The sequence below is a fragment of the Talpa occidentalis genome, unplaced genomic scaffold, assembly GCF_014898055.3.
Source record: "Talpa occidentalis isolate TD23 unplaced genomic scaffold, MPIMG_talOcc4v2.1 talOcc4.15, whole genome shotgun sequence".
Classification (NCBI taxonomy): Eukaryota; Metazoa; Chordata; class Mammalia; order Eulipotyphla; family Talpidae; genus Talpa; species Talpa occidentalis.
The window spans coordinates 14,538,950-14,556,613 of NW_023601543.1; the positions used below are offsets into that span (position 1 = coordinate 14,538,950).

Below are 17,664 nucleotides of genomic sequence, written 5' to 3' on the forward strand. Positions count from 1 at the left end.
TTGAAACAGAGCAGTGACAGCAGGGAATAGACCTATTGACACATGTTGCCATTTTACGAGTAACCCATGAAGGACATCAACAAATTGTAATTTTCTTTTCTCTTTGAAGATCTACCTGCAGCTCAAAAAACCACCTTTTCTCATGACTCATCATTTAAGTAAGTAAGAAAGTCTAAAGTCCAATAAGTAGTTACTTTATTTTTTTTCAAAGGCATAGATTTCATTTGCACTTACATGTAATAAGGTCACAAGAACAAATATTACATGCTAAATAATAAGTAGTTATTTTAAATGAACATTTTGATGATTACCCAGGAAAGCTGCTTGAGGGCACAGTCTCTCATGAAATCCTCCATTCTTAAAGTACTGTTTGCATGTGGTGAAGCTCTCATCGTTTGCAACCTCTCAGGACTAAGCTAAAGTTGTGAAGTAGAAAAAAGTTAGTCCTTCAGCTCTTCTACCTCTTTTCTCTCTCTTCTCACTTTGATTCTATGCTCCCCTTAAATACAGGGTCTAAATCCCCCTTTCAAGTCGTACTACAGGTTAGCCTTTTGGGATCTGGATCTGTTTTGTTTTTTTTTTTTTTTCCTTCTTTCCCTATTCAAACATACATTGCTTGTGCCTTTTTGAGCTTATTTGTTTCTCTTTTTTTAAGATTTATTTTATTTATACAAGAACTGGGGTACAGGCCAGAGGTGTCGGAGGGTGAGAGGATTCACCAAAGACAGAGCCAGGAGCAGAACAGGCAGATGGACTGAAATACACTGCTGAGGGGAGCAGCAGATGAGATAGGAGAGGTCTGCTGTGCCATGTGGGTATCTCCCTGGCGGCCGGGAATCAAACCTGTGCTGCAGCGGCTGTGGACAGCTTTACAGCACTGCACTCAACCCGCAGTGCTACCAGGGAGGCCCTTGAGGTTATTTGTTTCTTAAAGATAATAGTTTACTGTGTAGTATTAATGACTTAATCTGTTAACCCATTCTAAGGATATTTCCACTGCAATTCAAAGGAATCAGTCTCTAAGGATACAAAATGAAGACCAGCGGGACAAGATTTGGTAGGGGTGAGGGTAGGGAGGCCTAGGGCCCTTTCTGTCCTCAATCCTTGGTGGCTATCTATGCTGCTAAGTTCCTGTTCCCCTCAAGCTTGAATAATATTTCATGCACATAAAATAACTCCTAATGGAACACACAAGCCTAATCTTTTAAAAATTTAACAATCCCTAGGCCAAGGATAGTTTTTCCAGATGCCAAACTCTGATGAAAATGATTGGGTAAAGTGAAGTGTAGTATGTGCTGGTAAATGGTGTTCATATTCGGACCAAGCTTCCTAGAGAGGGTTTTGAACTTGGAGGTAGGAGAAGTCAGATTCTATGACTTGCTGGGTGCCCGTAAGATAAGTACAAAGATGCCAGAAGAAGGAAACTAACCCAATATTAGGATGATTTAAAGAAATAAATGAAAGAATAATGATTATGTGTAATTTTATAAATGTTAATTCCTGTCTCTCTCTCTCTTCCTCCTGCCCTCACCCCCACTACAGAGCTACAGAATCACTTGTGTCTTTTTAATAGCAAATCCTCTGGATACCCTTTTATTAGCTCAGCTAAAATGATGAACTCTGCACATGACCTGGAGCTTTTCCCCCATATCCCCCATAACCGTATACACAGCTTAAAATACTCTTACCTACACTAAGGACAATTCCAGGCCAGCATAACAAAACCTAGCTAATGGGTCCTCTCTGGTGGCACAAGGGGTTAAGTCTCAGCACTATGAAGTTATCAGCAGCCACTGCAGCGCGAGTTCCATCCCCGGGCAGGGAGCTGACCCACATGGTGCAGCAGACCTGTCCTGTCTCATGTGCTGCTCCCCTCAGCAGTGTATTTCAGTTGATCTGCCTGTTCTGCTCCCCACTCTGTCTCTGGTGACTCCTCTCAACCCCCGCACCTCTGGCCTACACCCCAGCTCTTGTATGCATAAATAAATACAAGAAATCTTTAAAAAAAAAAAACCTAGCTAACACCACCATCTGGTCTGGCTCCACCCACTGCAGCCAGGACACACTCCTTATCTTACAGAGAAGAATACAGGTTCAAGGTCTTTGTCTTAGTCCTCTTGTTCTGATGCAGCTCCTTGTTTCCCAAGGCTCAGCTGTGACTAGATATGCCATTTACCTTCTTTGTCTCCTCTCCCCTCAACTCTTTAGTTCCCCCTTTTTTCCCACAAAAGACATACATAGTAAGCTTCATAAAATAGAATTAGGAGCCAGGGAATTGGGACAAGAGAAAGCAAAAATGATAAGATAATGGTGGGAATAAGCAATTGTAATAAGTAAGCTTTGCATTTAGATACCATGTCCTTCTGATTGGGATGGAAGACAAGAGGAGAGACAGAGTAAAAGGAGGTAGTGAGTCTGTTGTCCGGAAGCCTGTGCTCAGAAGTTTGCATTCATTCGTTGGGTGATAGTTGAATGGTTTTGAGGAGGGATGTCGTATCATATCAATAACTCTTCTGAGCACTTGTGACAACAGCCATCTAAGACCAACTGAAAGTAGTTAACTAGATGCCAGTTGCTGAAATCCATTAAAGGTCTGTATTGCATATGAAGGCCTTCATTTTGGAGTGAGAAGTATACATAGTCCTAAAACATGTTTAGTGAGAATTTGTTTGCCAAGCTTCTTGAGAACATACATGAGTTTGGGGGGGATATCAAGATAAATAAGGCACTGCTCTCACCTCAGTTGCACTAGGAGAAAATCCAGGGAGACACAAGAATTCCAGATAATGAATTGAGGGCAGGAAGTAGATAAAATGCCAGACAAAGGGAGCACCACCCACCCATGAAGCTACGTGGTTGTTGACTTTCAGATTGGAACACTAATGTTGGGATATAGAGATGCTGTTTTTAAATTCCAGCCAACCACTAGAGTGAGTGAATGGGTTTGACAATAGAATGAACAGTAGGTATCAGGTATCAGGAATGATCAGTAGGTATCAGTCATCACCTAAAGCTATGGGTGTGAGATACAAGTAGAAAACCAATTACATTTAAAGTAGGTAAATAAATATATTGAATTTTAAAAATATTAAAAAATGAAACATAAAGCAAGACTTTGAATTAGAAGTATCTTCAGGAGCCAAACAGAATAAATAATCATTTGGATTTAAGTCCAAAAAATGTAGATATTCAGAAGGCCTAGGCAGACAGACTAAAATTTAGTCCTACCACATTCATCTTTTGGGGGTGATTGGCCAACCCTGTGAAGAGATCTTTCAGGTATCTTCTGGACTAAAGTGAGGTTGGAGGGAGGGGAGGGTGAAAATTTTATGACAGCAAATTAAATTGTGAAAAACTATGTCTTCTATTTGGAGATTCTGAACTGATTGGCATTAATATTACTGCCCTCTGTAATTAAGAAGTAGAGAGTTGACACTACAAATGACCTAAATCTTAAACACTCTGCTCTAGTAGCATCAACCTAGAATTAGGGAAAACCACCTAAGACCGGGAAAAGTGGATGAACCTTCCCAACAAAAATCTGATCATTCATTGAAATCTGTGTCTGATAATACATCTCGTTTCCAGTGGCCTTATATGAAACTTACTCCATTTATTTGGTTAGTCTTGCTCTCGGATCTTTGCTATTTGCTTTTATCTAAATGCATGCCTTAAAGATAGAAAGCCTGTGGGGGCAATAGTGACAAATACACAGGGCTCCCTGGGTTCCTCCACTCCCTGCTGTGAAATGAGGTAGAGGGAGCAGGAAGAAGAATCTGGGAGCATTAGATTGCAGAGGATCTACAAGAAGGAAATTGTCTTGGAGTTGGTCTAAGAAACTGAGTCTTGGAAAAATAAATGAGTCCAAAGATAGGAACCCTGTCACTGACATCAGCATTCATGGTCTAGTTTCCATGTTGCTAAAAGGTACTAGGTCTGAGAATGAGCTATTGCTCCCTAACCCTAGCTGAGACCTATGAAGTTTTCTTTTCGTACTAGGAATTAGGTTGTGACTTCACAATCCGACTATTTCTCAAAATTTAATGGTAGGTCTTATGGGGAGAAAGTAAATTTGATAATATAACTGTAGGTCAAGTGAAAATGAAGATAGAGCACCATTTTTCCTTTAAGAAGGTCAGGAAGAAGAGAGGCAAAGGATGCCTGTAGGCTTGAAAATAAATCAGAATTGCAGTCTTAGGCCTTGGGGTATTTTTTTAAGTTTATTTTGGTTATTCTATAATTTACATGATTTTATTGCTACCATTTAGTAAGATATATTTTTGGTTCCATGTCATAGATAACAATAATTCTGATTAGAATGGAAGAGAATATTGTGATACCTAGAAAAGACATCCAGTTTGTTATTGCATATATCAGAAACCAGTTATATTAATCCATCATGATCACTCATAGATGATCATTCATAGATCCTTTCCTATTGTGGAGTGAGGCAAGGAGACTAAGAGTTTTGAGGAGATGGGTAGAAAATGAATTACCAGAAAGATCTGATCAAGCAGAGCAGGCAGAAAGGTCTGGCCAATCCCATCTCTCTCCAACTCCACACTCTTCCCAGCTCTCTACAAAACAGACATGGCAGCAGAGTACTGTTTATGCCGCATTTATTCTACTCCTCTGAGTAACAGAGCATGACCTACACCCTGGGACCAATATGTGAGTGGGAAATGAAGGGATTAGACAAAAAATAAAACTTGTTGGGCCTCCACTGGTGGCACAGCAGTTGAGCTCTGGGCTGCGAAGCTGCCCGCAGCCTCTGCAGCACTGATTCAATCCCCAGCCACCGGCGAGGGTACCACATGGTGCGACAGACCTCTCCTGCTGCGCCCGCTGCTCCCCTCAGCAGTGTATTTCATCAGTCTGCCTGTTCTGTTCCCCACTCTGGCTCTGATGAATTCTCTCATCCTCCCGCGCTTCTGACTGTACCCAGTGCTTGCACAAATAAATAAATAATTTTTTAAAAAAATAGAATGTGTTATTCTTGGTGAATTGCCAGGGAGAAAAAACATCCCCCACGCACAAAGGGGTAATCTGATTCAATGATTAGGAATTGGGGACAGGGGGTTGAATTACATAAATTATTAGCCATAAGTAATAAAATCCATCTCTCTTTACCTTTCAGAAACCCAAACTGCTATCAAAGTTGCTGTCAAGAAAAAGTGAGTACGATGAAATTGATAAGCAACATATCAAAAGGTATTTTATAATGTTATAAGAGAAAAATCTGAGCCAGCCAACTTGCAATCATCTGTTGACATTAGTCAGTCTCCTTCTTTGCCTTTTTCTCTTCCTTGACTTTCATTCCCAGTTAATCTTGAGTTTTGCAGGTTCCAAACGTATTTTTAAAAGGGGGTCCAAATTACTGTTTATTGGTCCTTTCGCAGGCGTTCTCAGGAGGGTAAATTGGGGAGCCTTGAGAGGTCTGGTCATTGCGGGGCGAAGCTCCATAATGGGCAGCCATTAAGGGGAATGCCTTTGGGGACCACTACAGATCTGGCTCAGGGCTGAGCATCCTCCCCATGGACAGGTGACTTGCGATGCCTGGATCGCTCTCACTTCTGGGAATAAGACTCCTAAAAGCGCTCCTTCATCAAAAGAAGGGGCCTAGTTCCCTGAAAGCTGCAACTGGGACCACACAAAGATAGGAGGGTGAATTTGATGAACCCAAACTCTGAGGCTCGAGAGAACAGTCATGAACTAAAGGGGAGAGTAGCACAGGCTCTTTCACATATTTTCCTGCTCAATTTATAGACTATGCAGCAAACACAAAGACCTAGACATGGTGCCAAAAGGCTATTTCTCAATTTAAGCTAAAAAATCTGATTCTATTTACCATGTTTCGCTTGATTAAAAACTTTAAGAATGGGACCTCCCCTGGTGGCACAGCAATTGAACGCTGGGCTGCGAGGCTGCCCGCAGCCTCTACAGCGCAGGTTCGTTCCCTGGCCGCCAGCGAGGGTCCCACAAAAAAAGAAAAAAAAAACTTTAAGAATGCTCCTATTTTATATACCGAGGTTAGAAATATCTGCTGTGCATTGTCTCATGAGAAAATACTGTGTGTTGAATTCTTAGCTCAATGTATTGGAATAGACTTAGACCAAGAAGGTAAGTAACTTATCTATCAATGTTTGGATGCTATTCTCAGCAGTGTTTGATGTAGGATGTGTTTATGTAAGGTAAGTGTTCTGCAATCATATGTTGTCACCCATGCTGGTTTTCATACTCATCCATTATCTGGACCTGGTGGTAAGTACTCGATAGTGATGATATTTGCATGACATTGTGAACTTAGTGTTGCCAAACTGTACATTGTAAAATGGTCAAATGGTAAATTTCATGGTATGTGTACTTTGTCACATTTATTGTATTTTATCACATTTATCAATACATTAAGAGGGAATTGGAGTGGCTTTTCCCTGAGGTGGCCCTCAGACCTTCTCTAATGGGCCAGAAGAGAGTATGCTCCATACGACAAGGTGTTAACTTTGAATGTTGGCCTAAACTTGGGAAGTCTGGGAATTAACTTTGGAGATAACTGGGAGGCAACCAGGTACATTGTAAGGAATCTGGTGCTCAGATGCCAGAATATGCAACAATACGTATCTCAAATGCCCAGCATCTGGACTTTGTTGCACTGACTTGTGTCTCTAGCCTTGAAAAGTAGAGTTTCTGTGGGAGGTACACACTCCTCATCTGGCTGTGTTGACGGTAAAAACTTAAAAATTAATAATACTGTTATAGGCAAGAGGATTTTTTTGGTCCCCAAATTTATCTGCAATAAGTAGAAATGCATAAGCATGTGGGGAGTTTTGTATCTGCCCCTGGCCCAGCCTAATCTGTGACAATGAGCATAATTCACCACTGAGCAAATGGTCATTCAAGTCTCAAGTCTGGGTTTCTACTTCAACATATTAAAGGAGATCCAATTTCCCTTTACTGCTCAGCCAGCTGACCTTACTGAACTTGTCCCAGTTCTAGTGCAGCCCTATTTCTCTACCTAAATTACTGTGTTCCTTTACTGCCTGAGCTGTCCTGTCTCCCTATCCAAGGCAGTTTGCACTGATAATCTTTTGTTGGACCCAAAATGTATTTGTTTTCCCTAAATCATAAGTGCTGATTGTCACCCATCAATTAAACCTTAACAAATAGTTGTGGTCATTTACATATTAAATGCAGTCAATTAACAGAAGAAGCCAACAGCAGGGTGGCCACAGAGCAAACAGACTGACTTCAGGAGTCTTTGTTTTTCATGCTTGCCTCCTAGCTAAACAGGTGCCTAAGTCAAAGGAGGCTATCTCTGTGAAGAAACATAAATACTTTGGTTGCAAATTTGTTTCACAGAATGGTTAATTAGAGATAATCTGGCTTACATTTTTAAGAAATATTGCTTGAAAAGATAAACTCTTGCCATCTGTGGCAACTTGGATGGAGCTGAAGGGGATTAAAGAAACCAAAGGGGCAGATAAAGCCAAGCCAAGAACTAACTCTAGAAAGCTGACTATCGAACTAAGGCTGCCAGAGGAGGAGAAAGAGGGGGGAGAACAATGAGTGGGGAGCACAAAGGACTATGGTGGAGGACTGTGGGTGCTTTGGTGATGGGTGTGGTAAGGTAACAACATGGGGCGGGGGTAGATCATCCCATACTTCTAAAACACAACAATGTAAACCAAAGTTGCCTCAGTGAAAGACACACACACACAAAGAAGTACTGCTTGAATCATCAGTACAGTCTGTCTTCTTGTCAGAGCGTTTGTTTTCTATGAGCCCAGACACCCACTTAGCTATTTTTCAAACCAGGAAGCCATTTATCCTTAAAAATAAATACTGAAAATAAAATTTCCAAAGGATTTCAAATCAAAGAGATTCTTATTCAGAGCATAGATCATAACCATAGAAAATAAACCAACTTGAAAACCAAAATATTACTTAAATAGATCCTCTCCTGTGTTCTTGCTTTACACCATGGCTGGATTCTGTGTTCTTGCTTTACACCATGGCTGTGCATTGTTTGACATAAGGAATTAAAAGTTAGTCCCTGCCCCCAAAATGGAGTAAATTCATATTTGATTTCCCTTGTATCCTTGCTCACTTCCTTTCCAGGTAACTTCTGAAGAACTGCACAGTATAATTCATGACACAATGACCTGGGTCGTGGCTGCAGTGACCAATGTATTGTACCCAGCCATCACAAAGTATGAAGAAAAGTTACAAAACATTACACCCCCAATGCCTGATGCTTCTGTCTCCTCCTCAGATACTATGAACAGTGAGACATTTCCTTATAAAACAAGTCAGAAGTTTCAGGCAGAGCCCTGTGCAAACACAGCTGGTAAATCAGAAAAGCAGCCCACCACACCTTTAAAACAGGCTTCTGCCCATAAAGAAGGAACAGGTGTGGAGAAAAAATATTGTAAGAAAGGACAACTTAATGTCTTGGAAGCCAAGTATTATGAGACCTTTGAGCCCCCCAAGCTTAAACTTTCTACACCTGTTAGTCACCCTTCCCTCCAGGTCAAAACAGACTCAAAGAAATCTGAAGATGCCTCCACTGACCGTGGCTCACTGTCTTCCAGTAAAAGAGGAAAAAACATAAATGAGATGCAGGGATTACCAGATGTTCGTGCTGACTTTAAATACTATCTAAAAGAGGAAACTGAGTTGATTTTAAAAAACATTTTTCATGAGGTGATGTCTGAATTAACCCAGGCCATTTCCCCTCTTTCCTTGGCTACATTGGAAATTTCAGCTGACCAGTGCAATACTAACAAAGAGGACGTGCCCTCCAATGTAGCTGTCGCTTCAGCATCAGTTGAAATTGTGGAAAACGTGCTGGCGAAGCTGCAGTCTGCCATTGAGAAAAAATGTATTGAGATATATTCCCAAGAAAGTATGACAGTGAACTTTAACTCAAACACAGCTGTCAGTGAAAAACATCTCATAGCTTCTAAGGAGCAAACCTCAAAAGTTTCACCGCCTTATACTTCTGATAACATCAGTGAAGTTGCAGATAGTATGATTCATATGATTTTAGAACAACTGGTGGCTCTTGTATCTTCTACGCAAAATGAACTTGCTCGTCTTAAAATCACCACTACTGCTTATCCCCAACACAGGGAAGATCCAACATATACATCCCTTCCAAGAGCCGGCAAAAAGCAATCCAGTGCTGAACCTGATAGAGCCAGTTTGATTAGCAAAGAAGAACTTAAAACTTTAGTGTCAAATATTTTTTCTCAGCCCTCTCTAGTGGTTGCTATAGAGGAAGTAATCAGCTTTATTCTAGGTTACATACAAATTGGACTTAATAATGAAAAGCTCATTGCGGCTGAAGAAACCGTGATCATCCTTCAGCTGCTTGACGATATCTTGACTCAGCTACATCAGAGACCAGCAAAAACAGATGCCCAGGAGAGTACGCATGCCAGACTGAGGAGCCCTCCTAACACTAAAGAAAAGAACAGACTCGCCAGTACTAGAACAACTAATGGTCCTAACTATGCATGTCTGTTTCCACCTGTAAATGTTCCTGGTATGGTACTTTATTCTGAAGATGAAAAAGAAGAAATAAACAGAATAGTGGGAAATGTACTGATTTCATCTATCCAACAAGAAAAAGCAAACTTGCAAGAACAGTCTCCTGATCACTGGTTAACAAGGGAAAATGCTGGTTTTAAGTACAAAATAAATATGGACTTGCCTACAAAGACTGCTTATGGAGGCAAAGTAGCATTTCACCAATGCCAATTAAACACTGACTTTCCAGCTTTTACTAATGAGGAATCTTTTAAGGATGAGCCACATTTGAATAAAGATACTTTGCTTTTTAGTCAAGAAGAAAAGTATCAAATAGAAAAAGCCTCAGAAAATATAATTACCCATATTTTAGCACAGATGCTCAAAGACTTACCTTCTGGACCCTCTAGTAACTTTGATTATAAAAATGGTAAAGAGGTTTCTCTTATTACCTTTGTAAAACCACATGATCTGTCACATGAAGAATGGATGAACCGTATGTTCTCTGTGTCAGAAATCCATATAGTAGCTCAAGAAATTGTAGATGCTATATTAAAAGTACTTCACACGACATTTAGTCACATTGAGCATTCTTCATCAGCACATGAAACCTCTCTAGAGAATATTGATATACCAAATGAAGACCCATTAGAAAGATGGTTTGATAGTAATAAGAAAATGAAATTTTTATCTGCACTTGACATAGATCCTATAAAACATAACTGGTTAGAATATGAAGAAAGTGAATCAACATCTGAACCTCCAGTTCACATTAATGATAAGATCACTTATACAGTTTTTAAGAAACTGTGCTCGTTTATTTGCCCAAAGTTGCAAAACTGCTTTAAACCAGAAAGTCATACTACCTATTCAAATCCCGCACCTGACAAGACACCACTTCATTCTCACATTAGTGCTTGCACAACAAAAGTGGTAAATATCATTTTTGATGCTATTCAGAAAGAACTGAAATACAATAAGAAAAACCTAAATGGGAAGACAAGTCAGCCTGTCAGCAACTTTGTAGATACAGGATTTGGGACTGACGCAGAAAAGAAATTAGACTCTGTTGTTACAAAGCTAAATAATGACATTATGAAAAGTTCATTAGCAGCTTGTATTTGTGAAATGTTAAGTGGAAATTCAAATAAAAGCAACATTCTTTTCCCTTCAGATAAGTTACAGTCTAAGATCTCCTATAGAAGTGCTGACAGAGGTCAGCAAAATCTTTTGCCTTCTCATTGCCCCCCTATGGATGAGGAAGTTCACAAATGTCCAAGATCACAAGTGTTAGATAGAATTGGAAGTATTTTGTATGACTTGTTATACAAGCTCATAGGAGACCACCCACATTCTCCCCTATCTGATGAGCAAAACCAAGAATGGATCAATGAGAATTTAAGAACAATCACTCCATTGAGGTCTAACATTCAGCTCATCGCTCATACAATTCTAGAAGATACCATTGCAAAATTATGTTGTACTGAGATGGACCATAGTTTCACAAGTTCAGAATTTAAAGTTCCTTTGGAGTATATTGACACTGACAGCCTATCATTTGCTTTGCTTATTAAGGAAGTGAGCAGATGCGCTGACATTATCTCCAGCATGGCATCTGGCTTGATCCAGGCGGGTAGTGAAGACATAACTGACAGCAAGAGGGAAACTACTGCACCCCAAACAGGGGCCGCACAAGAAAAGCATCCAAATAAACTAAAAGTCATAGCTTTAGATATCCTTGAAATGGTTTTTGCTAAATTGGAAATGTTTGCCACTAGAGATTTGGAAACCCTGGGTGCTAGAATCAATGGAAATGAAAGGAGCAACGAGATACACTGGAAAAGTAGAAGTAATAATATTTGTGAAAAACTACTGCAGCCTATGGTATACCTGCATGCAAAGACAGTGTCAAGTACAATTTTGAAGGCTATTCAGACTGAATTGAATGTGAGCTTGCCAGATTTGGGAACATATATAAGCAAGCCACAACAAATAAAGCAAATGCTTAAAAATCTAGTCAATTTAATTTTAAATGCAGTGCCTCCAGATACTTTTCATCAAACTGAGCCAGAAGAGAGAAGCATTGAATATTATAGTTATAAGCCAACCTATGGAAATTTTCTTCCTGGAGGAGCTGACCCAGAGTCATATTTAGATGATCCTGTAGAGACAGAAAAAGAAAGTACTCGAAAGGAAAGATCCAAAGGGGAAGAAACTAAATCAGATTATTTTACACAACAGGAACTAGAAAAAACATTTAAAAAAATTGAAGTAGAACTCAAAGAGCCGCAGAAATCCCCAATTGTTCCTATTATAAGAAATATTTTGAATGAAATTTTTCAGAATGATTTAATTTGCCAGTTAAATGTGCTTCCTCTCCCCAAGTCCCATTTATGTGACATTCCTCATGCTCAAGATGAACCAGTTGCTCAAACATCTGTTCATTCCCTGGCTGAAACAATGGATCCTTTAGTGTCTGAAGAAGACGTAACCATTGTTGCAGATAATGTGATGAGAACCATACTTCAAAAACTTTATTCCACTGCCATGACAGATAGAAAGACAAATGAAAATAGGTATAATGCTATCACTTTTCCAGCAGATACCTCTTTTCCTCAACAAGCCTGTGGAGGTAAGACCTCTGTTTATTCTGACACAGAAAACAGAAATCCATGTACATATCAGTCCATCTTCAATATTGGAGAATTGAGAAAAAGAAATGTAGCTGAAGATATTCTACAGTCAGTATTAACAGATTTAGAAACATTTGCTACTTCCAAAGTAAATGCTCTCTTTTTTCCTCATATGGATTTCACTGTTAAAATGTCTTTGCCTTTACAGTGTGATGAGGCTGCTTTAAGCCAATCATGGTTATCAACCAAAGATTCATATCCTGATGATCAATTTTCCTGTTGCTCAATGGACCATAATATGTTCGGAAAGACCACCTCAATATGTCAAGGGACTGCCTCTAAATTAAATATATGTGCAACAGAAGTGGCTAGACAGATTTTACAAGAAATCAAGCATAAGCTAGATAAAGGAGTAAAAGGTCCATTCTTCACTCATAATGTGATTTCTGAAAATATTCCAGGTCAGATTGTTAACACAATGTTAGATATTGTGTCTACTAAGGGCAACTATGAAAAGAACATATTTTATAGAGAGACTGATTCAGGTCAGTCAGACTACCTTGTTGAAAAGTTGTTTAATAAAAGTGACTATAGGAAAAAACTTCAATTTCAAATATTGGATACCATTGAGGGTATCTTAAATGACATATGTGAGAAAATACTAGATGAAAGCAATCTCCCACATGCTGCTTCCACTCTTAAATGTAGTGTAAGTGGGAGGCCTTTAGAAGTAAATTCTGAAATGGACAGTGAATGTGCAAATAAAGCCCTTCCAATGCTTTTAGTTCCTAAGTCCTGTGTTGCTATGATTTCTAGTGATATGGTGGCTATTGTTCTTCAAAATCTCAGTTCTGCTATCATAGTTGGCAGAAATGCAAAGGATTTGATTTTTCCAAGATTGCCCCTGACAGTTTCTGATACAATTCCTAAGGCAGAATGCCAGCAATCTGCTGTTACAGACTCAGTGAATGAAGGGAAGAGATTTCCATGTGCAAGGAAGGAAAGAGATGAACGATTGAAGTCCACTTATTTTGATCAGACAACCATACTTAAGAAACAAAATGTCAAGAAATCTGCTCTTGACCCATATGACGAAAATGCTCACTTCATTACTAAAACTATTTTGAATAGATTAAAATCTTTTGCCACAGAAAGAATAGATTTGCTCTTTTCTCTTGATAGTCAGACTAGAAAAAAAATATTTGCTGGCTCAGAATTTACAAACTGTAAGCAAGATGACAGTGTATTTCTTAAATCGAACAAAGTACCGTCAAATGTAAATATTCTGAAAATGTCAAATAAAATCATTCCAAGTCAAAAGGACATAGGTGACATAGCCACTAATTATGGGGGAGAATGTGAACCTGCAATTCAGATACCACAAGCTTGTCTTAAGGAATATGCTGACATAATTGCCAGTAACATTTTGATGTTTATAAAAAGTGATGTAGACCTAGAAATCCAAAAGATGTATTCATATCCAAACAATACTTCACTGCAAGGAAATATCATTGCAAGTGAAACTGTAAACAACATCTTAAAGAGGTTACATGATAAAATATCTTTAAAGACAAGTAGTTTCTACTCAAAGCAGGACTCAATTCTCTTTATACAAACAGCTGAACAAAACGAAATATATCTGGCTCAAAGAAAAACAGAAGACACTGAACTGTCTCTCTATTCAAAATGCCCAGATCAAAACCTGATAACATCAGAAGCAAAAAACCTGAGAAAGGTTTTGGGAGAAATATTTAGAAATGGAGAAAACACAATTGCTTTATTGAATGAAGTTAAGTGCATTTTACAGAAGGTGAATAGAAAGGTAATGGAAGACATAGCCCACTGGCCTCCATTTCACGAACCCCCTCACTTTACATCTCATTCTAAAATTAAAACAGCAGCAGCTGAAGAGGCTCACAAGAAGACCTTGCAGTCCCATATAAGTAGTGTTGCAGATGATATAGTTGAAAATGTGTTCAAAGAAATGATCTCAATAGTTACATCTTTGTTAGAAAAAAATGAGACCAAGGGAGAATTGGGAGCATCTGGCAGTAGTGAATTACCAGTGAATACATCATGTTTTAGAGGACTGAAAGAGGCAGAAAAAAGAAGTGTTTCCCCTGAATGTGTGTTACTACAAGTTTATCCTTACACAGGCATTAAAAATGTCACTTCATTGGAAAACACCTTGCAGTTTTCTCCCTTACAAATGAGTGAAGAATTGGTCCAAATAGTTCTCCAAAAGATCACAAATTTTGCTTTGCTCATTCTACAAGAGAGCTCATTCAGCGATGGTCAGTCTGATGAAATGAGATCATTGAGGTCAGGCAGTTCTAAAATTAGTCCTAAAGTCAGCCCTAAGTTAAGTTTTAAAAACAGTTTTAAAACAAAATCAAAAGTTGTCTCTTTACCTAAATTTGAAACAAAACCCCAGCTAGAACCTAGTGGCACTAGAGCCAAAGACAATACCAAGTTAGATCTTGGCGAGAAAACGCTGAGAGACAGCTGTTCCGAGACCACCATTGGGCTGCCCTACCTGTTATTTACAGGGGATGCCAGAAACTTCTTACCTAGATCAAAACTCCCCATTCTAGAACTAAAAGTGTATGCTAAGGATATAGTAAGCAATATTCTGGAAGCAATCGTGAATGAATTTCAAAAGGTGAGGCAAGCAAGAGCAATGGTAAATGTAAATTATTTACCTTTAGTTCAAATTGTGACCGCAAGTGAAATAGTTAATGCAGTTTTGCAAGGATTGTATACTACAAAGAACAATTTGACTGACCCAATAAAAGGCTCATACTCAGATAATCTTGAACTTTCACAGAAGAATTTTAGCACATTTTATACTGCAAATCCAGAAACCCTTGTCTCTCTGGAGAATGTTTCTTCACAGCTAGAGAAAATCTTTACTAAAGATGTTTCTAAACAGATGTTTGATAAATGGCGAACAGAATCAGGTAGCATGGAAAATGAAAGATATAAGCTATTGATGATAGCTAAGACTAGTTTAAATGAAATTTCAATGAAAGCAAAAGAATTAGAACCCTATGTTTCACTTTTAAATTTGCCTCCTCTTCAGGCTTGTGAAAGCAGGTACCATAATTTTAAAAGAGCTACTTCTAAAGCTGAGGATTCCCAGGCACAAATTAATATATTTGCACAGGAAATTGTTGAAAAGCTACTTGAAAAATTAGAGTTGTGCTTCTTGACTCAAATGTTCATAAAAGAGAGTAAAGAAACTCTAGAAAGCAAGGAAGAAACTACCACTGGAAGTAAACATGGTTCCTTAAGAACAACCAGCCTTGACAATATACCAACTTGTAATGCACAGTTGAAAGACAAAAAATTGGGGGGCTCTAACCACCCAATCACTGAAGTGATCATAGAAGGAGTTATGAACATCTTAGTGTCATTTGCAGACCTACAGTTTAAACATATCTCTACATATGCTTTTTCTGAAATTGTGAAAAGACCTATCAAAAGCTTTTTTGATCTCCAACAGAAACCATCGACAGCGATACTGCCAAAGTTACCACCACTGACCAAATTTCCTGGTGAATCTCAATCAAGTAGTATGATAACACAAGAAAACATACAGAATAGCCTTCAACAACTTAACTCATTCCATTCAGAATTGCTTACTTATACTGCTAATACTGTCAGTGGCATGCTTGGTATAATTAAGAGCAAGCTATACAAAGCAAAATGTCAAGTGGAACCACCTTCAACCAATGTATTTGAAGAAAACCTGATAGAAAGTCAGATCAGCATACTGATGGATCAGTGTACCCACTGCCACAAAACAACAATCACAAGACATCCAAAGGAAAATCTTCTGGGAGCTGAAGATGTCTATGCCATTAATCAAGCAGAATTTGCAACAAGGTTGGGAATGCCCACTTTAGAGTTAAAAGGAGCTGACAGTGGGGATGAGCCTCCACAAATATCTAGCTTATTTAATGCAGAGGAAGATAAAATAAAGGTCACATCTTCCTCAAATCTACCTGCCTATGTCAGATACTCTGTAGAAGATACAGGTAAAACCACAGAAATTGAATCAGAAAGACTCAAATTAGAATGTAAGCCATCATTTTCTGGAAGTGAAGCCCAAGGCTCCAGCTGTTTTTATCAAGCTGTGGAAAAACACAGTTCTCACCCAGAAGGCATTGTCTTACAGAAAACATCTCAGCATTCCAGTGGCTCAACACAAGCAGTACTAGAGGACCCCATGTCCCTCAGTGAAGTGAAAAGTGAAAATCAAGGCATGCTTCAATGTAAGTCCTCCAAACCAGTTGTTACGCCAAACCAAAAACAGACAACCATTTCACCACTCAAGATACATTTAGCTGCAGAAAATATTGTCAATACCACGCTGTTGCATTACGGCCTTACCATTGAAACCCCACACACTGATGAAAATGTAGAAACAATGACGCCATTTTTGGTACCAAAGGAATGGTCTCCTATAACAGCCGAAGAACAAAAAGACCAGAAAAGTTTACTTCACATATGGGGAAAAAGAAATATCTATAAAACTAAAGAAGAAAATAAAAGCCTTATAGCAAGTGGAAAAGGTCTCACTTTACTAGAAAAGTGGAAAATTAAGTACTCAAAGTTAAAGAATATAGCAACTCTTGAAGAGGTTGAAGTCATTGCTTTTGCTGATCAAGAACTAGGACCATGTGAAATCCATGCAATAGCAAGATATGTCACTACATCTGTGGTCATACATTTAAAGAACTTCAAAACCAGAGGTGAGTGCAGGATGACTAATAGAGTCTGCATGATTTTAGGGGAAAATGTCAATGATAATTTAAAAAAAAAAAACTGACACATCCAAGACGTTACATTCACTGCTTCTCTGAAAATAGCATTAGATTCGGGGTGACTGTTTATCTACTTGTGTGTTTTTCAGCTGGTCACTATGCTAAGAAAAAAGTTACACATTTACATAATTTTTATTTGTAGGCATGCTGTTCAGCTCTCCCTATCTGCAGGTAGATTAAATGGGCATAATTTAAAGCAGAATATTTGATTAGGTATGAAGTACGACCATGAAACAAGACCAGTTATCTTGCATGGTACATACAACTGCTATAAAGGCAATTTCCAAAGAGAAATTGCAAGAGTTTTTTTTTAAGTTCTTTTAAAAAGGGACTTTACATTATTGTCAGACCTTAGTTGATTGACTTTAAATAACGATCCAGGTTCTTTTTGAGGTATAAAGTTAAAATCTTTGCCGTTATTACTGGCAGAGTTTATAAGAACAGTGGCATTAAACTTTTTATTCTGTTCATGTTCCTAAATTCATTTTAGGTATAATACTCTATAAGCTCATGATGACGAATATGGTATCTATGCTCCCTTTCTGTGATTGCTTATATGCATATATTGGGTTAAACCATATGAAATAGCCATTTTTGTATGTCAAAAACTTTCAAACATCGGTAGTATCATTCAGTTCAATTTACTATGTACTATATAATCACAAAATGGGTAA

At 38.6% G+C, this 17,664-nt stretch overlaps 1 protein-coding gene across 1 annotated transcript in view; it reads left to right on the forward strand.

Moving 5' to 3' along the window:
* LOC119245898 (fibrous sheath-interacting protein 2-like) overlaps positions 1 to 17,664 on the forward strand; it is a 59,869-nt gene that overhangs the window by 22,281 nt on the left and 19,924 nt on the right. The window contains exons 14-16 of the mRNA XM_054695561.1: positions 110 to 158; positions 5,138 to 5,174; positions 8,116 to 16,918. Coding sequence (XP_054551536.1) covers positions 110 to 158; positions 5,138 to 5,174; positions 8,116 to 16,918 — 8,889 coding nt within the window. The remainder of the gene's footprint in view (positions 1 to 109; positions 159 to 5,137; positions 5,175 to 8,115; positions 16,919 to 17,664) is intronic.